Genomic DNA, 21,030 nt, shown 5'->3' on the forward strand with positions numbered 1-21,030 from the left:
TGCAGCATAAATAAAAGTCACATACCTTGAAATAATATTCCCCAACAGGGGCCCTGTTGTTAGTTTGCAGAGAGCAACCTGTTGTCTTAGAAACAGCCTGGGTTGTTTGGTGATTTTCATTGAACCCTTTTTGCCCAAAACTCAATTGAATGCAACCCAGTCCCAGTATTGGAAGCCTGGTTTGTGACAAGAGATGGCAGTTGGGACTCTGTTTCCCTCATTATTAGTATTTCTCATTAGGATCATCTTCATAAATTTTAGGAATTTTCCACTTCACTAGGTTTCCATATCATCCCTCAAATGTCTCTCAATTCTAGCTGTTTCTTCCTGCAATCCCTCCCTCAACTCTATCTCCCCTTCCCATCCCCACCTGATCCACCCATTCTGTCCCTAGTCACCCAAAGTCCACTCCTATTCTGTTTAATCTCTCAGTGTTTGATATATGCATATGTTCTATATTATCCCCAAGCTTTATTTTTAGAAAGACCTTCTGTAAGTCTTACAGCTGTGAGGGGAAGAGATTCCCCAACACAAGTGTGACAGCTCTGTTTCAATCTGTATATCTTAATTTTTTCAACTAGAAAGGTAATATTAATGTTTTTAAATGTATATAACATTACGATAAAACACTCTGGCAGTCTGGAGCCAAGGAATACCACAAAGTCACACCACACAACAAACCTCACCCAAGAGATTTGTTGGGAATGACACATAAGAATGGCTGCTTCTGCTTGGGTGAGAAGCAGTCAAGAACTGAGCTGGAGGCAGGCTTTATGTAGGGTTTCTTGGGAGTGGAGCTTTCCAGGGCAGTGATTTACAGGATGGGGATTGGTAGGATTTCACATCTTGATCTTGGGACAAGCTCAAGGATTGATAGGCTTTTGACTTCAGGGATTGGTGGGATTTCAAGTCCCAGAATTGAACTCAGACTTTTTACTTTGTGTAAAGAGGACAGAGCTTGGCCGCCTGTGTCTGGAGGGGCTGGTTCTGTGGGTGGAGGCTGACAATTGAAGACTTGAGGGGCTTACACCTTTTTCTTTGGAAAAGGAATTTACATACAATGCCATGGACTTAAAAATATCTGCATGCCTATAACTATTGAGACACAGAACATGGAAAATAAAAGCTAAAGAATAAAAGTACAGTGTTTAATTATAAGTGGCATTTAGTGTACTGAATTTAGTGTTACATATGGTCATAAGGAAATACTAATGTCAGAACTAATAACTGTCTTCTATCCTTTGTTCTCCCAGCTTCCTGGAGAAAAGATACTATGTGTTGATATCAGTTGCTATCGTTATGTGAACATTTCTGATAATGATTGTCCATTTTTACCTAGCATGGACATATATCAGGAAGTTACATGACATCAAAGAAGAGTCAACATAGCAAAAAATTCAGCAGTAAAGAATATGCTGAATCTAGTTTCTACAGTGATGACAACTTTGGTAACTACAGTGACGACAACTTTGGTAATTACAACCATGAGGGAGAAGAAGACTTTTCCAGTCAGCTGAAATATTATAGACAATCTCAGGAATCCTCAGGGTCATCGTTTTCTAAGGAATCAGGGAAAAAGCAGAGAACTAAAGGAAGCCCACCAGGTGAGTTTAAAGCTAGTTTGTCTTAGAATATGAGAACCGTATAGGTTTACAATAACAAGTTTCTTAGTTCCTTTTCAATAATAAAACTATTTAAAAGGGGTGTGGTTGTGCATGCCTTTAATCCCAGCACCAGAGAGGCAGAGGCAGGAGAATATATATGATATCTAGATCAGCCAGAACTATATAGAGACCTAGTCTCAAAACAAAATTAAAAGAATGAGTTGTGAACCAGATGTGGTGGCTCATGATTGTAATCCCAGTACTTGAGAAACTGAGATGGGAAGATCACTGGAAGTTCTAAGCCAGCCTGCACTACAGGATGAGACCCTGCCTCAAAACAAAGACAAGTGAAAATAATAAATTGTTAACTATCTTATTCCAAGACTGGGAGAGGAGAGACAAGAATGACTTCTCTCGATATGGATACTCTTAAGCTTTGCGTCTTGTGTAGCTAACACCTCCATCTTCTGAGCAGGAAGCAGTATTCAAAAGGTAGAGATGGTTGGTTAACTTTCTCACTGGCTCTTAGGGGAAAGAAGGATGACTCACTGTAGACTGCTAAAAATACATTGTTACTTGTAAGCTAATTGATGTTAGTTACACTGCTTTTCTGTGATATTTGAAGTACATTTAAACTTTTTTAGGTACTGAATATCGGGTTAAAAGTTTTAGTACTAGTCATGGACGTGTTTTGCCGAAGAAAATCAAAAGAAAAGAACACCATGGGGCAAGAGTCACTAAAGGGCCTAATGTCTTTTCAGGAATGGATGACTTTCAAGAGGTACTGGGAACTTATGTGTAAGGAGGGGAAGACCTTTTTTCATTTTTAAATCGTTTGGTTGCAAATAATTCATTGTGATTGTAATGCTACTATATGAATAAAATGAAAAATTTTCAGCTAAGATACAGTGAATATAAAAATCCTCCCAAAAGAATTTTTTAAGTTAGTCATGGTATTAGTATATAGGTACACATTTAAGAGACCTAGAAATAAAATGAGTGTATGTGAAAAGCCTCAAAATAAAACTAAGCAGAAACATATCCCTATTCCTCCTTCATTGTGCTCCCCTGTCCTAGAGGCCATTCTCCCCAGTGCAGAGAGCAGTAGCAGGGTAATACAGCTCAGTGGGCCAAGAAGGAAGATGCTGGTGACTTTATTTATCAGAGCTGAAAGCAATGGAAAGGGGCAAAGGGAGTATAAATGGTCAGAAAGATGAACTTAAATACCTGTTGTGTAACAGTTATTCAACAAGTACATGTTAAATTGAGCTGAGTTCTGAACATGCACATTTCAGCGACTCTGACTTGGAGTTATCCAGCTTCTGTTTTCTGTCATGATTCTAGCTTTGATTCAGTTAGATGGAGGCAAGGGTACACTTTTAAATGTTCCCATTACGTTTTATGTATTTTATGCTCATGTGTGAATATTTAGGGACAGCACACATGGAGATCAAAAGACAAACCTGCTGGTTCTCTTCTTCCACCTTGTGGATTCCATAGGGTTTGGTGCAAAAGCCTCCACCTGCAGGCTGTCTCACAGGCCCCAGAGAGGACTTCTAAAACCTACATGGCTGTAGCTTGAAAATGCTTGGTTTTGACCTGGACCTGGTTCTGAGATGCTGAGTTTGCAGCCTTGGCATCGGGGTGGAAATTTTAAAGTTACTTATAATGTATCTGTCAGCAATACACAAGAGTCTGTATTTTATAGCACCTTTACCCAGCCTGAAGATTATTATAAATTTTCAAGCTTTTATAATTTTATTTTTAAAATATATCTTTAAAAGGCTCCCTTGCAGCCAGTAGTAGCAATGAACAAGACTGCCAGAAGCATTTCTCTCCAGTTAAGTGGATAGAATCAGAGTGTCTAAATCTTGATTGCTATTAAGACCAATTCATACTGCTTTCCAGATCCATGTAAGTATGCCTTAATACGTATTTATATTTCATATCTTACATTCACATGAATGTTTTCTTGCAGTACAGTAAACCGGGGAAAAAGTGGAAAGTTATGACTCAGGAGTTTATTAACCAGCATACAGTGGAACACAAAGGAAAACAGATCTGTAAATACTTCCTGGAAGGAAGGTGTATTAAGGTAAATATTTTCATAGAGGGTATGATAGATCGTTCTAACATTCAAAGTAATCTTTAGAATTTAGTCCTTTAGGGAGGGGTTATTTTCTTTCATTGCTCATATAATTCTAATAATGCCAGATTTGTAAAATGTACCTTGTATGAAATTACTATATATGCAGACTCATTTAATTCTATTCGGAAACAGCCAACATGGATAGAAAACAGATTTCATTTGGCAGATGTGTTAACATTTGTGACAGATATAGGATTACCTGCATCATTAGTAGCTCAGTGTCTACCTCTAAAGATGCTGATTAGAATTCACCATGGACACATGCAGAGAATAGAACTGAATTCTTTCTTTCTGCTTTCTTTTGTTTAAACAGGGAGATCACTGTAAATTTGATCATGATGCAGAACTGGAAAAGAAAAAGGAGATCTGCAAATACTATTTACAGGGCTATTGTACCAAAGGAGAGAACTGCATTTATATGCATAATATCCTTTATAGAAATTGTGTATTAACCAACACACTGATATCTCATCATTGTGGTTTTTAAAAAGTCATAAATACAATCTAGAAATCTAGCGTGGTTTTATACTTAAAATTACACATTATAGAAACCCAGTCTTGTCAGCCTCTGTACTTCAAACAGGCAAACAAAGTGCTCAGGAATAAAGGAATACCCTTCTTTATAACCTAGAATGAGAAACCTTATTGTGGCTCAGAACCAGAATCAGTAAGGGGAAAAAAAACTAAAAATTTGACTGGGAGCATTTAAATTCTTACAACAAAAATCTACAAGCTAAGTAAACACATTAAAACATGGGAAATTATTTATTTATATAGCATATATAAATAAATATATGAGTTCTGTAAATTCTGTAAGAGTTTCCTAAAAATTGAGAAGATTGGGAGCAGGCGAGAAAGATAATTCACAGAAAGAGAAACATAAATGGCACAAAGTCAAATGGAAGAATGCGCTTGCTCATAGTAAGAGGAATATAATTAAAGCCATATCAAGATAACAGCCATCAGATATACAAAAACCATTTGTTACTTGCAAGGCTATAAGAAGATAGAGACACACTAGAATTTTTTTGATGGGAAGGTCACAGTGGCACACCTTTATCTGTTGTGTTGATTGTCCTCCACAAGAATGTATTTGAGCTGCTGCTGCTGCTGCTGCTGCTGGTGGTGGTGGTGGTGGTAGCAGCAGTGACACATACCTTTAATCCCAGCACTCTGGAGGCAGAGGGAGGCTGATCTCCGTGAGCTTGAGACCAATCTGGTCTATAGAGTAAGTTCCAGGACAGCCAGGACTACACAGAGAAATCCTGTCTCAATGCCCCCCCAAGAGTATATTTGATATTTAATCTGACAAATATATCTCATTTCTTTGTTAAAATATAACGTGTTAGTCAAGAAAATACAAGCATACTGTTTCAAATTTGATAGCAATCTTTAGAAACTAGATACTAAATTCTGTTTTTAAAAGTTTCTACTCTGCTCTTGGGGTCTCATTTCACTTGTAAATAAATGATATTTTATTTAATTCACTTTTGCTATGTTTTGTTATACTTTGTGGTTCTGGGGTTTTTTGCTTGTTCATTTTCTGTTTTTGAGAAGGTTTCTCACTGTGTAGCCCATAATTGGTTTTACAGTCACTGCATTGCCCAACATGGCCTTGAATTCTCTTGGCCTTATGTGACTGCAAATGTATGCCACCATGACTTTTATAATTTTAATTATACTCAGTATACCTTTGCAGTGATGTTAAATAATAATGATTGGAGCAGACATAATATTTGTCTTAACATAGTTTTTTTAATCAAAGTAAGTATATTTTACTAAGATTTTTATTAATTAAAAAAGGATTTTGAATTTTATCAGTTTTTTTCCTTGCACTAGCCAGAATTAGTCATATGAATTTTCTTCCTGGAGTTTGTCATTCTGCTTTTGTTTTGGGTTTTGTTGTTGTCTTTTTTGAGACATTGTGTTGCCCTGGAACCCAAGAGGATGTTGATCATGCCAACCTTGAACTCACAAAGACCCACCTACCTCCTCCTCCCAAGGATTGGAATGAAAACTGTGTGCCACAGTGCCCAACATGTCAGGAGGCTCTAAAGCCACACAGGTATTACTCAAACGAATGTCACCCAAATAGTACATTATACTATATATCTAGATTTTGTATTTTATTTAGAAATTGACTCTAAAAATTCAAGTAAAACTCGTCTGTAGCTTTGTTAGGAATTTTATTTTTAACATGACATATCCAAATACCTTTATTTCCTTCAAGATAAAAATTTTTTCTTAACAGTTTTTTGTTTTCTATAACATTTAGTTATTAGAAAGGAATGGTACCTGTATATTAAAACACAACTTTTCTATTAACTATTGTAAATGTTTTTCTTTTTAAAGTACATTTGTGTTAATACATCTCTTAACCCTCATCAGAGAAGCTTTTATTTGCATTAGATGGTGGTTAACATAGAGACCCACAACCAGTCCAGGTACAAAGAATAAGAGACCGGCATGGTGGAACTAACCCACCCAAAGCTCAGGTAATTTGTAAGAAAGGGCAGAACTTTAGGCAGATTTTCTGTCTCTCCTTTCAGTTCCCAATTCATAACACTTAACTTATTATAAAAGATTGACTGATAGCTTAGGCTTGTTTCTAGCTAGTTCTTATAACGTAAACTAACCCATTTCTCCTAATTTTCTTTCTGCCTCGTGGCTATATTACCTTATCTCCATAGTACCCATACTGCTTGCTCTGCATCTCATGGCACATTCACCTTTTTTTCTTGACCATGTCCTCTATGTCTGGCTGTCCCACCTATACTTCCTGACTAGCTAATGGCCATTTAGCTTTTTATTAAACCAATAAGAAGACACCTTGGCATAGACACATCTTCACAGTGTACTGTGCTCCTGAAGGAGGTCACACTCCCAAAAATATATGGACAGCACAAACTAGACGATGCTTTTGTTTGGGGGGCACAAAGTTGGGTGGATAGAGAAGGGAATATATCTGAGGGGAGTTGAGGGGTGAATGTTATTTAAACTTTCTGAATAGGCTCTTCAAATAACTAATAAAATTAAAAATGGAAGTACATTTGTAGTCGTAAAATAAGAGTTTAAATTTTTAAAATATTCCTACATTATTAAAACATTGATCTATAATACATTATTAGATGTGATTACAGGTTCTTCAGTACAGCAAATACTAGCAAAGTTGTATTGATTCAGCATTTTTTTTCTTGTGGTAAGAAAACTTTCAATATGAGATAGATTCTCTTAACAATTTTTAAGAAGGTATAATATGTAAGTGTTGATTGTAGGTACAATGTTATACAACAGATATCTGGAGTGAATCATCTTTGTAACAGTTACTTTTCCAAATGAAATAGACTAGACTTCGGGCCTAGGATGATGGCTTGGTAAAATGCTAGCTGTTCCAGCATGAGGAGCCAAGTTCAGATCTCCAGCATCTATGTAAAAGTCGGGTGCAGTGGTGTGTGTTTGTAGTGCTGGGGAATGGGTGGGACAGACAAACCCTGAAGGTCACTGGCCAGCCAGTGTAGTTAATGGTGAGCTCCTGGTTTGACACACTGCCTCACAACACTCAATGTTGACCTCTGTCCTCCACATATATAGGCACATGTGTGTGCACATATGCATGCATAGATCAACACACACACACACACACACAATTATCCTTGATTTTATTTGGTCTGTTCCTTAATATTTTTGTTTACGTGAATTTCCTTGCAAGTTCTATCATAGTGGAGCAAAGTGCTATCAAGGAGACAACTGTAAGTTTTCCCATGATGTTCTGACTAAAGAGACAAAGAAACTTTTGGACAAAGTGAGTAGTGCTTTTACACCATTGATTATTTGATCTTTCCTCAGATTTTACTTAAATCATATAAAGAGTATTTTATAAAGTTGCTAAGAAATTGAAGAACTGCTGTAGGTTTTGTTATATCAGTATGTTTGTGGGAAAATACAATTACTGGTCTAGAAATTTGAGAATATTTTAATGCAAGCCTTATTCTGATACTAAAAGAAATAATTTGCTTTGAGCAATACTACAAGATTTTTCTAGATTCTTGGCCTTTTACCTAAGATTGAAAATAAAGGCTCTAGTCTTATGGTATGTCATGTTTGGTTAATATTCCTGCTAGGCTGCTCTTTTCTGAAGGAAAACAGAGGAGAAGTGGATCTGGGGGAGAAGAGGGGCAGAGGAGAAAGGGAGGGGAAACTGCAGTTGGGTTATAATACATGAAATACATGAGAAGAACAATAAATGAATAAGAGAAAAAGAAAATAAGGGCTTATACAAAGTTGCCAGAGTAGCATGCTAACTTTCTTTGGAGCAAAGATGTATTGGAGAGAGTGTTTGTCAGGATTGACAGTGGCCCACAAGTGGTTCTATGTTTTTTTAAATTATTTTTATCTTCTTATTGTATGAATGTTTTGCATACATGCATGTATGTGCACAGTAGGTGTGCCTGGTGTCATTGGAGGCTAGAAAATTGTGTCAGATCCCCTGAAACTGGAGTTACAGACAGACAGTTGTGAGTTGCCCTGTGGATGCAGGGAACTGAATCTGGATTCTTTGGAACAGCAACCAGTGGTCTTAACCACAGGGCCAAATTGCTCCAGCCCCTAGTTCTCTATTTCGATGTACTTCAGATCATATAATAATTTTTTATTGATCATGTCTCTTCCCATAATACATCTGATTTTATTCATATACACACTTAATTATGCATACGCAAAAATAAGATGGTAAATAGACAGTTATTCCTATAGTTTACTTGAAAGACATAGTTTGCCTTAACTATACATGTACCTAAAACCAGTTGGTGCAGTATCAGCCCTTCTATTTTTCATACTAAACATTGAGAATACACTTGAATAAAAGATGTCTAAATTTAATTGTTACTGGGAGTGGGTAAATATGTACTAATGTTCAGAGATGAGGGTATGTGTAGCCAAGCAGGTGGGGATCCCGGGGGTTCTGGGGTAGCTAGGTACATTATTTGGAGAGGGATGGGTATGTATAGTACATGCCGTTAAAGTAGCTAGGCTTCCAAGTGCATTCTTATGAGAGGTGTGTGTGTCTGTCTGTCTGTCTGTCTGTCTGTCTGCCTGTCTGTCTGTCTGTGATGTATACCAAAACTAAAGAGGGTTCCAGACTAAATTACCTTCTATGTTTGACTATTTTAAACCACTCTGAACCTCATTCTGCATATTGAAAATAGTTACTCGTCTCTGATCCAGTTAAACTTTAATATTAATCTTCATTCATTCGTTTAACAAAAGTAGCTTACTGAGAGGTCTTTAGTGTTAAATGTGAGGAAGACCGATTTTTCTGAAGTACTAACCTTTTTGTCCAGGTGTTGAATGCCGATGAAGAACTTATACATGAAGATGAAAGAGAATTAGAGGAACTTAGAAAGCGTGGCATAACTCCTCTCCCTAAACCACCCCCAGGAGTCGGGCTTCTACCAACCCCGTCAGAGCATGTTCCCTTTTCTGATCATGAAGATGATTTTGAGACAGATCTTTCTGATGATTTGAAGAAAATTCCATCTCTTTTTGAAATAGTAGTAAAACCTACTGTGGATTTAGCACATAAAATTGGGAAGAAGTAAGTTAAACCCATCAATATGGCAACATTCCCCCTGAAGTTCAACATTCAGACACTAAGGAGCATTCCAGGTCACTCACATGGTTAAACGTGGGCAGAGAGCAGTTATCTGACTGGCTTGGACCTGCTGCTTCCCCTGTCTCTTTGTTATTACCCTTCTTTCCTGCCCCTAGTGATTTTTCTCTGTAGAATTTTTGTACAAGCTTTGTTGTATAGTAACCCTGAGTGGCACTCCAGGATGGATTTGACATCCATCCTGGTTATTGGATTTTCAAATGACTGATACTGTGTCTCCTGTACACTGGGTTTTTTCTTAAAGCATTTCCTTAGGGTATTAGAGGAAAGACTCTGGATAGGCCGCATCCAATTTTCATTTTCTAGCATGGCCATTATAGCCCTGTTCCCATCCTCTATAGAGGTCCTGCCATTTATTATTCTTCAATCCTAAATGCCCAGGGAGGCAGCATTATCTCAGCACACAAGGGACAAGGAACTAGAGTAAACATCACAACTTATGTGAGCCGGTAAGAGTATTGCAGTTACAGTTCTGAAGAAAACCAGACATGGTGGTAAATGTGCTTTTAATGTTAGAACTTGGGAGTTATGCTGTTTTTGGTCACCTTGACACAGCTGGAGTCATCTGGAACAGGAAACCACAGAGATGTTTTCATCACACTGGCTCATAGGCAAGACTGGAGGGACATTCTCTTGATTATGTGGGAGGATAAAGCCCACTGAGGGTGATACCACTTTTGGGCAGATGGATCTGGGTTGTAGAATGGAAGCAGGCTGAGGAAGCTATGGGGCAAACCAGTAGTAGCAGTGTTCCTTATGGTCTGTTTCAGTTCCTGCCTTGAGTTCCTGCCCTAGCTTCCCTTCACGATGGACTGAACTGTAAGAGGAAGTAAACCCTTTCTTCCCTGGGTTGCTTTTGGTCATAGTGTATATCACAGCAATAGAAAGTAAACTAGGATAGGAGGTTGCTGTGGGCCATATAGTGAGACTTGACCTCAAATTTAAAAAATATAGGAATACCCACCATCTTGCCAATGTGGTATAACATAATCAATGAAGTAAAAAAAAAGATATAAACACATCAAAATTAGAAGTATAATGGGAGACTCTCACTGAGCAGTTTCAGTAAAACTAAAAAAAAAAATGAACTGACCAAACTATTAGAAATGATTAAATAAGGTCGGCCTTAAAAATGAAATCTTTTCTGTGCAGTCAGCATAGTAAGCTTGCATTGAAAAAATCATGATCAGAGCATATGTTTAGATAGTAGGATTTTAATTTGAATGTAGACAAATCTGTGTATATCCAGAAAAACAGAAGAGTTTCCTAGTGCTGGGTTTCACAGTGACTTTTATTTATCTTTGCAGTTTTCTGTATTTTCCAAACAGCTGGTAGTGAGCAGTAATTAAGAAAACCATATATAAAATGAAAGCAAGAGACACATTTTTAATCTGTCAATGATATGGAAATAAGTAATCTCTTAAATACACAGGATTCTATTTGAACATAAAAGATCATTCTTGCCACGTGGTGGTGGTGCATGCCTTTAATTCCAGCACCTAGGAGGCAGAGGCAGGTGGATCTGGTCTACAGAGCAAGTTCCAGGACAGAACAGCCTCCAAAACAATACAGAGAAACCCTGTCTCAAAAAAACAAAAAATAAAAAAATCATTGTTAGCTAGTATCTATTTAGGAGTATAACATTTTTGTTTCTCTGTTTGCTTTGAACTGAGAAATACTGTTTTTTGTTTACATTTTGTTTTGTTTTCATTTATAGACCACCAGCATTTTACAACAGTGCCTCACCACCAGGACAACAGTTTCAGGAAAGCAGTCCCTGTCCACAGCATTTGTACAATTCTGAGTCAAGTCCAGGTCCAGGACCTAATGTGCCTCAAGGATGTGAGAGTCCGGTGAGGCACCCAGGCTCCCCTGGACATCACCCACGTATGGGACCTCCTGGTCCACCAATGCAAGAGAGCCCACCTTTGCCACCTGGTCCACCTGAAATTGTGGGCCCTCATAGTCAAGCTGGAGGGCTTGTTCATCTGGACTCATTACCAGCTATGGGTGGAACTTATCATTCCCCAAGCTTTCCAGGACACGTGATGAAAGTCCCTAGAGAGAACCACTGCTCTTCAGCTTCGTTGTACCAGCAAATGCCTGGAGAGATGCAGCTTACCACGGACTCTGAGTCCTTGCAAATTCCAGCTGAGTTTTATGATGATTATTACTCACAGCATGCTGCACATAATTCTCAGCTACCTGATAACTGTGCTGGTAAGTTGGAAACAAAAATTTCTAATTTAAAATATTTAGACTTGCTTTCCATTAAAAACATGCATTTTTAAGTTAAGTAAAATTGATGAAATGGAAACCTTGAAATGTTTTCAATTTCTCAAAACTATAGAACTTGAAAGACCTGAGGTTATCAGGCTGAATACCCCGTGACGTCCCGAGCTCAATAACCAGACACTTGGATGCAAACCGCAAGAGGTTTATTGATTACACAGGCCTGTGGTTACCTCAGTAGCCTTAGCAAACTGAGTGTGCTGGGCTTTAGGACAGTTTTCCTTTTATATACGTAATTTTGGCATGCAATAGGGATATTTTGCAAAGCATAGCAAAAAGCCGGACATCTGGACCTAAGATTAACTTTTGTTTTGAAGAACCCTGGCAGTTTTATGTGTAAGCACTGTAGACCAGATGTTTTTCAACCTGGCCTTTTTCCCAGCTTTAGGGACCTTGGGGGATTTTTCCACTAGGGTGGTAGCCTTGGGGAATTCCACTAGGGTGGTAGCCTTCTGAGTCTCAAGGGGGTGTATTGGGGTCTTTCAGAAACAAAACTTTTAACTTTTGATGCACTAAATTTTTTGATAATATTTAAAAACACAAAATTTAAAACAATAGAATTTAAATTTTTTAAAAATATTTAATTATACAGCAACTTGGGAATCCAGTGTAGAGATTAGGAGAGATTCAGTCTCTTACACTTTGGTGGAGTTTGAGCTCACAGCGTGTCTCTTCTGTAGATGAGATGTGGCATGAAGAATTTGCACAGCAGCAGCCTCCCATTGCTCATGACTCACCTAACCTTGGGAGCGGGCCTGACATCAGCAGCAATATGACAGGTCACTACCCTCTGCCTACTTCAGGGCTCCCTCCTGCAGTGCAAAGAGCTCTTTTCATCCAATTGACTCAGAGATACCAAGAAGATGAAGAACCAGCTGGTACCCAGTCTCATAGAGCATCAAGCAAGGAAGAAGGTTTAATAGCTTCTTATGTTTTGAAATAGGTTAAGATGTGAAAATTAGTTCCTCTGTACCATCCCCTTCCAGTTTACCTTGTAGCCCTCATCTTAGAACTGTTTCTGGCTTCAATAACAGGCTTTAAATAACAGTTGCAGAGGTTATATTTATACACAAGCATAAAAAGATGATGATTCTTTCTGGAGAGTTTTCTGTCCCTCCAAGCCCCACAGCCATTTGTAAATAATCACTCAGAAACATAATATTAATTATAAATGTTTGACCGATGGCTCAGGCTTATTACTATTCAACTCTTACATTTAAATTAACCCATTTCTATTAGTCTGTGTATTGTCTGTGGCCTGTGACTTACTGGTGGTGCTCTGGCATGTTGCTCCTTGGTGACTAGATGACATCTCTCACACTCCACCCTTCTTCTCTTGTATCTCTGTTTGGATTTCCTGCCTGGCTCTATCCTGCCTTGTCATAGGCCACAGCATATTTGTCAACCAATGTGAGCAACACATATTGACAGTGTACAGAAAGACTTCCCACATCATTTCCCCTTTCTATCTGATCAAAAAGGAAGATTTTAACTTAATATGTAACAAAACAGTTATCAAGCAGGAATTATAGTTACAATATTTAGTCTATCTGTATTTGGCAAAATTAATGAAAATACTGTATCAACTATCCAATTTTTGTGAGTGTAAAGGCTGGTCTCGAACTCATAGAAATCTGCCTGCCTCTGTCTCCCTAGTGTTGGGATTAAAGGCATGTGCCACCAATACTCAGCGCTATGTTACATTTTTAAATGAACTGCATAGACATAATACCTTAAACAAGAGTAAAAATATACAAGCATACAGCATAACAAAATTGACTTTAAATTTGTATCAATAAACCAAAATCCATACCAATGTAAAGTATTTTGAGATTAACAGTGGTCTTTTAGATAAAAGTAGATTCAATAATCTACCCTTTTTCTTTTTGTCATAATAAACTATCCCTTTCCCCATTATTCCTATATCATATCCCCCTTTCTTCTTTAGATTAGGCCAAACAACCAAATCCCCACAACAGCAGATAGAGTAGTCTTCCTAAGTCACAATTTGCCTTACTGTGCATGTACCTAAAACCAGTTGGTGGAGGACCAACTCTTCTGTTTTTCACACTGAACATTGAGAACACACTTGAAATTGTCTAAATGATTGTTACTAGGAGTATAGAAATTGGTATTATTGTTCAGGTATTATAGTCCATTTAGCTAGGTAGGTGGGGATCTCTTAAAGTAACTATGCTAAGTTCGGAAATAGTACTGCTTTTAGTCTTAATTATGGTCACATATGAACACTGAATTTTTAACCACAAGCTTCTGCTCTACTTAGATGATACAGTTAACTGGTACTCCAGTGGTGAAGAGGAGGAAGGAAGTGGTGTCAAGTCAATACTGAGAACATTACAGAAGCAAACAGGCACTCTAAGAAGTCAGCAGCACCCTCCCTTAGAGCTCTGCATTCCTACTGATCCAAGACTTGCTAAAGAAAAGAGGAAAGGGAGTCAGGTGCTTGACCCAAGGCTTCGGACTGTCCCAAGGCAAGACATTAGGAAGCCTCATGAGTCTGTCCCAGTGGACCTTAGACTTGCGTGGGATCCCAGGAAATTAAGAGGGAATGGAAGTGCTCCTGGAGGCGCTTCTGCTAGTGGAGCAAAGTTTGATTTACATCATGCAAATGCTGGTGGGAATCGTAAACCCAAAAGAAGAGATGAAGACGATGAAGATACAGAAAGAGAACTGAGAGAGAAAGCCTTCTTAATCCCTTTGGATTCTTCACCTGGAGTCATACTCCAGGATCCAAGGTCACAATTAAGACAATTCAGTCACATTAAAATGGACATTATGTTAACCAAACCTAACTTTGCAAAACACATCGTGTGGGCTCCAGAGGACTTACTTCCAGTTCCTTTACCTAAACCTGATCCAGTATCTTCAATCAATTTGCCTCTGCCTCCACTTATAGCTGACCAGAGGCTCAGTAGGTTATGGAATACAAAAAGTGATCATCAAAGTGCCCTGTCCCTTGATCCAAAATCAGCAGCCAAAATGAATCTAACACAGAGAGAAGGCTACTTAGAAACTTGTGGAGACTTACATAGTTCAGGGGGTAAATTAGGAGACCCTAGGCTGCAAAAGAGTTTTGATCCTAGGCTTCACAGACTGCCCAACACAGAGTCACATCAAGTGGCTATAAAGGACTCACATGTATCAAAGAGTGCCCCAAACCTAGCAAGATCAAGCCCTGCTTTGTCACAGTCCTCAACAGCATCATCTATCAATGCTGGTCCTGTGGCTCTTCCTCCATATGCCCCCAAACTCTCTTCAGCTGGCCTCCCACTGGGAACTTCAAGTCCAGTTCTTAGTAGCATTAGTTTGTATGATCCTAGGGAGAAGGGCTCGTTGTCTTTATCAGAGCTAGCTACCATTTCTTCAGAAGAAAATGCAGAGAACCAGGAAAAAAGTGGTTCAAAGAGTAGTGATAAAAATGAGCCTTCCCCTGGAGAAGTGATCCTACAGAAAACTCCTGCAGACATGGACATCCCTGGTGAGGGGCCAGTCGACGTGCAGGCAGATACTCTGAGGAGTGCTGATAAGGTTCAGGTCCCCGCTGTGCACAGTCTTCCTATTCAGGCCTTAACAGGCTTAATTAGACCTCCATACAGTGATCCAAGGCAGGCAAGAGAGCCAGAACAGGCAAGCCCGACCCCAGGAGATGATCCAAGTAGAGAAACAGATGACAAATCTCTGAAGGAGGTTTTTAAGACATTTGATCCAACCGCGTCACCATTTTGTTAGCTGTTGTATAATTAAGCTGTTCTCATGCTATCATAGTTGTTGTTTTGTAACTGGTTTACCTCTATAGTTTATTTATTTTTTAAATTATAAACATTTTTCAGCTGCTAGTATCAGAACCACATGAACTTACATCCTCTAAAGTCTGTGGTATTTTATATAATATTTTTATAACTTCAAGAGACTGTAGTCTAGAAATACATATCATGTGAGCATTAGTAAAAGTACTTTTATTGTAAGTGAACCATCATGAACTCAACACTCAGCCCGAGTGTATATATGTATATATGCCAGCTGTCTTTCGTAATCAATGTTTAGGTTAACAGTTACCACTTTTGTATAGTTGTTTAGTTTCTAGAAATATGGATACACATTAATTTTGAGAATCAGTATTTTAACTAGGATCCTCTCTGCCAGCACAAAACTAATTAGTTTGTAATGCCAACTGCTAAGTAAAATGCAAGGTGAAAACATTTTAAAACATAATTAATTCAGCTCATGTTTAAGGGCATCACTTTATTAGCATTGGCAACATGTTTGTGTACATGAAGCACTTGAATGTTGTATCTTTTAAAAGTATTTTATTGAACTCTGTATCATAAAAGCTGAAGGAATATAAATACAATGTTTTGCTACAGTAAAAAAATTTCCAGGTTCTCTAACAGAACTTTTAAAATTTGATTTTTTCATATTAAATAGTTATGATTTTATTGCTCTGTCACATTGTGATATTTATGTATTTCAGTGTTTTGTCTTTAGCAGCATAATTTTTATCACTTTCAAATGATGTAACTGCAATAATTGTACTCATGACTATGGCAATTTTTAACAGAATTTTCAAAGTGAGACTGTAGTAATTACTAAGCTTATAATGTTTTAAATGTCTAGATTCTATATATTTTCTTGCATAGCAAAAACTCCCACTGAGATGGTAGGTATATTCCACTGTATATGGTACCAATAAACAATCTTTTAGATCTCACATGACTAGTTTTATAACAGAGATCACCTGTGTTTTAATTATTTCATGTCTCCATGGCTTTGAACTCCAAATTAATTAGAAATTGTATTTTATGAAAAGTAACTTGTATTCATTCTTGTATATTCATTGACATGTATAGGCAATGGCACCTGTGTTTTATGATATAACTCATAACTCACAGTGTTAAACACTGGCATGATCTCTTGAACTGCTGGTTTATGGCAGTGTTTGTTGGTAAGATGCCAATAAATTGCTTGAAAAGGAGAATTTTTTGTGAGACAAAGGAAGTAATGACTCCAGTTCTTAGTTAAAGAGAGCTCCCACAGAAGCAATTTTCACAGTTCACAACAAATGTTTTTGTTTCTATTTGTTGCATAAAATGGCTCTGTATAACATGGGTAGCATTAAAGATACTGTTTAAAGCCACCATAGAAACTATTTTCTGACTTGCTATTCAAATGAACTTTACTGTTAATTGAAAAGTGAATAAAATAGACAAAACTGACAAAAAATGTATCCCAAAGTAGTACAATTTCCTCTTTAAAAAGCAAATAAAATACCTCAATTTTAGTTAATCAAAAATTGTAACAACTCTTTAGTTCCACTCACGCATTTATCCTTATTGTTGAATTAGTAATAATTTTAACTTTACAAGAAAGATAATTTGACTTGTTAAACATGACTTTTTATTTTTTTTTTTTGTTTTGTTTTATGAGACAGGATTTCTCTGTATTGTTTTGGAGGATGTCGGTCCAGCCCAGCCTCGAACTCACAGAGATCCTCCTGCCTCTGCCTCCCAAGTGCTGGGATTAAAGGCGTGCACCACCACTGCCCAGCTAAACATGAAATTCTTAATGAAAGCTCAGTTTTTTAAATTACTGAAAGGGAAGTTAGATGAGTAACTTAAAAGTAGGATTTAAAAATTATTAAGTCCAAGCCCGGGCAGTGGTGGCGCATGCCTTTAATCCCAGCACTCGGGAGGCAGAGGCAGGAGGATCTCTGTGAGTTCGAGGCCGGGCTGGACCCACAGCCTCCAAAACAATACAGAGAAACCCTGTCTCGTAAAACCAAAATAAAAATTATTAAGTCCAATGATGGAATATTTGTTTACTCATTTCATTTTCTCAGTCATTGTTCCATTGGTGTGAAGAGACACCATGGCCAAGGTCACTCTTACAAAATACAACATTTAATTGGGGGCTTGTTTCTAGTTTTAGAGGGTTTGTCCATTATCAGCATGGTGGGAAGTTTACTGGGAGCATGGCAGTGCTTAGGCGATGGAACAATACCAGAGAGAGACATCCTGATCTGCAGACCAAGAGAGAGAAAGTGGGCCTGGCACAGGCTTTTGAAACCTCAAAGCCCACACCCAGTGACACACTTCCTTCAACAAGGCCACACCTCCTAATCCTTCTCAAATAGTGCCACTCCCTGATGACTAAGCATTTAAATATATGCGCCTATGGGGCTGTTACTATTCAAATAATCACACTCATTTTTGGATGTCTATTATATTAGCTAGTGCCCTAAGACTATTTTATAATCAATTTTGGTCTTAGTTTCAAGTTTGACACAGTTTATATTTTATGTTTAAAATAGTTCTTTTAACTTACAGAATTCTTTGGGATTGAGATAGTCACTTAGGGTATATTTATTGTTCAGAACCTGTTAACATAGAATGGTTTAATGCCCCTTTCTATTTTCTCACAAAAAAGTATAACAAATAACTACTTCTCCCAGTAAGAGCTTCTTTAAAAGTGGATTGTATAGGGATTTAAAGTGAACTTTCCCATAGCCTTAGATATTTAAATACTTGGACCTAGTTGGAGCCACTGTTTGGGGGAGGTATAGGCCATGTGGCCTTGTTGGAGGAAGTATGTCTCTAGTGGTCAGCTTTGAGAGTAAAACAGATTCAGCTACTTCCAGTTTGCCCATTTATGCTTGTCTTTGAAGATGTGAGCTCTCAATTTCAAATTCTGGTTTCTGCAACCATACCCATATGTTCCAGTGCACCCCTGCCATGATAGACTCTTACACTTCTGGAACCACAAGCCAAAATAAACCCCTTCTTATGTTATCTTGGTCATGGGATTTCAGCACAGCAACAGAAAAGTAGCTAAAATAGTTGGTATTTTTAGAATTCATGGAATTTGGTGTCTACTATCAGTGAGAATAAATTATGTCCTATTCTTAGAAACTTCACATTTACAGATATAAACAATTTGTGTCTGAAAAGACTGCATAGGCTCATCTGTTGTGATGACTTGAACCTCTATGCTGTGTCTCAGTTCCTACCTTTTTATTTACTTTGGTTGAGTAGAGTATGAATTGGGCCATAAAGCTGGAATCACAGAAAATCATAAGAATTTAGATTTTTCAACTGTTTTTCCTGTATCATGGCTAGGACTTTATTCTGAACTTTGAAAACAAACCAAATGTTGAATTTATTTCACTCTTAGCCACTTAACCCCATTTCTGTATGGAACCTCCATGTTTCCCACCCTGTACTTGAAACCCCAGAACTGGGCTGTAGTGAAAAAAAAACACATTATACAATGATGTAGCTTTGTTTTGTTGTTGTTGTTGTTTTGTTCTTTGTCTTTTAACTTGACATAGTATTCAGACCTTAGTGCTCCTGCTAGCCCTGTTTAAGAGTGGAGAACAGTTGAGTAGTTGAGTCTTGTTTAAACTGAATGATAGTTACAGGCTAGAAGGACAGAACTGTTGAAGGTCTCAAAGTGTAAGGACAAAGGAATGCACATTCTCTTGTTCCGAATTGATTTCTGAGCTTAATCTCAATGCCTGGTTTCTTATCTGAGATATATAAGTAATTCAAATGTTCATAATTTTGAGGTAGAGAGGGAATTATTTTATTGTGTCTTTGTAAATACAGAATTGCTTTCTGTATATCACAGATACAATCCCTGCATTTCTATCTGATTATTAAGCTATTCAGGGTTGTTCTAGAACAAGCAGGAGTGACCTGTGTGGTTTACCAACTTTTTTCCCTTTCTATCTTTCTTTCTTTCTTTCTTTCTTTCTTTCTTTCTTTCTTTCTTTCTTTCTTTCTTTCTCTCTCTCTTTCTTTTAATGTAATTAAAATTAGAAACAAGTTTGCTTCACATGTCAATCCTAGCTCCCTCTCCCTGCCCTCCTCTCCCGCCCCCCCATGGTTTACCAATTTTATGACACTTTAGATGTGCACTGAAATCATAAGAGAATTACCTGAGAAGTTGTTTCAAAGAATATTAACCCACCAGGTTAGCAAGTCTTTAAATGTTGGCATGTAAGAAGTAGAGAACTTCTCTGCCATAGTGGTGTACTGATTTGTAGGTTTTCATAAGGATCTGACCTGCCCAAAGTATGCAGGATGGGAGCCATCAATTGCTTTGCTACTGGGCCATATTGTATGTCTGCTGAAATAGCATGTGAGAATGAAGTGGACATTGTTAAGGGAAGCCTTTTTCTTTGAGAGAAGCCTTCCTGCCAGCCTGGTTCTAGAGCCGCATCAGTCCCAAATAAACACACAGGAGGCTTTATTAATTATGAAGCTGTTGGCCTTGCTTGTTTCTTACTGGCTAGCTCTGACTTAAGTAATTACCCCATAATTGTTAATCTAAGTATGTCTCTTAGAAGTTTCCGGGCTTCCTACCCCATGGCGTTACATCTCGACTCTCTGTGTTTCTCCTTCCCAGAGTCCTTCTGGACTCCTAGTCCCACCTATCTTGATTCCCTATTGGCCAGCAGTGCTTTATTGACAAATGCACAGGACTTACCCCCAACAGGACATCAATTCAGTATAAAAGCCATTGGTTCTTAGAAACAACAGAGATCCTGGTTCAGGTGGGCATGTGGCCACACTGTTTAGTCACGAGTTGTTCGTGTTATAAATGTAAAAATGTGTAAGAAAGAATGAAAATACAGCATTAATGCATTAAAAGTATTAGCTCTCAAGTGGTCAGTCCCCCATACTTCTCTCTGTTGATTTTATACAAACAACTTTTCTTTCCTTTCAGTGCATGCCAGGCAAAAACTGCCACTGAGCTACTCTCCCCAGCCATTCACTATGGATTTAAGTATCTTCATGAGGATATTAAGGTTGGAAGGAGTAGTAAGATTTGCATTTTTTAGTGTGGTAGCTTGAATGCAATGGCCCCCATAATCTCATAGGGAGTGGCACTATTAGGAGGTGGGGCTTTGTGGGGTGGGCATGTATGGCCTTGTTGGAGGAAATGTGTCACCTTGGGGGTGGGCTTTGAGGTTTACTCTAAAGATACTGCCCAGTGTGTCAGTCAGTTTCCTGTTGTCTGCAAGATGTAGGATTCTCAGCTATCTCCAGTACCATATTTGCCTGCATACTGCCATGTTCCCCATCATTATGAAAAATGGACTGAACCCCTGAAGCTGTAAGCAATCTCCATCAATTAAATATTTTCCTTTACAAAAGCTACCATGGTCATGGTGTCTCTTCACAGCAATAAAAACACTAAGACAGTATCTTGTCAGAGGTTTTATCCATAATAATTTATTATAAAGTAACAAACATGTAGAGGCTGAATTTTTAGACAATAACAATTTTTCCCTAGAC

General features: G+C 38.0%; 1 protein-coding gene across 2 annotated transcripts in view; it reads left to right on the forward strand.

Moving 5' to 3' along the window:
- Positions 1 to 16,958, forward strand: part of Zc3h6 (zinc finger CCCH-type containing 6) — a 58,636-nt gene extending 41,678 nt beyond the window's left edge. For both annotated transcript variants that reach the window (XM_005068605.4, XM_021226331.2), the window contains exons 4-12: positions 1,340 to 1,604; positions 2,249 to 2,385; positions 3,583 to 3,699; positions 4,067 to 4,178; positions 7,446 to 7,555; positions 9,093 to 9,346; positions 11,139 to 11,641; positions 12,394 to 12,627; positions 13,998 to 16,958. In XM_005068605.4, coding sequence (XP_005068662.1) covers positions 1,340 to 1,604; positions 2,249 to 2,385; positions 3,583 to 3,699; positions 4,067 to 4,178; positions 7,446 to 7,555; positions 9,093 to 9,346; positions 11,139 to 11,641; positions 12,394 to 12,627; positions 13,998 to 15,463 — 3,198 coding nt within the window. In that variant the 3' untranslated portion in view covers positions 15,464 to 16,958. The remainder of the gene's footprint in view (positions 1 to 1,339; positions 1,605 to 2,248; positions 2,386 to 3,582; positions 3,700 to 4,066; positions 4,179 to 7,445; positions 7,556 to 9,092; positions 9,347 to 11,138; positions 11,642 to 12,393; positions 12,628 to 13,997) is intronic.
- Positions 16,959 to 21,030: the final 4,072 nt, after the last annotated feature.

Source organism: Mesocricetus auratus, unplaced genomic scaffold (genome assembly GCF_017639785.1).
Source record: "Mesocricetus auratus isolate SY011 unplaced genomic scaffold, BCM_Maur_2.0 Super-Scaffold_100004, whole genome shotgun sequence".
Lineage (NCBI taxonomy): Eukaryota > Metazoa > Chordata > Mammalia > Rodentia > Cricetidae > Mesocricetus > Mesocricetus auratus.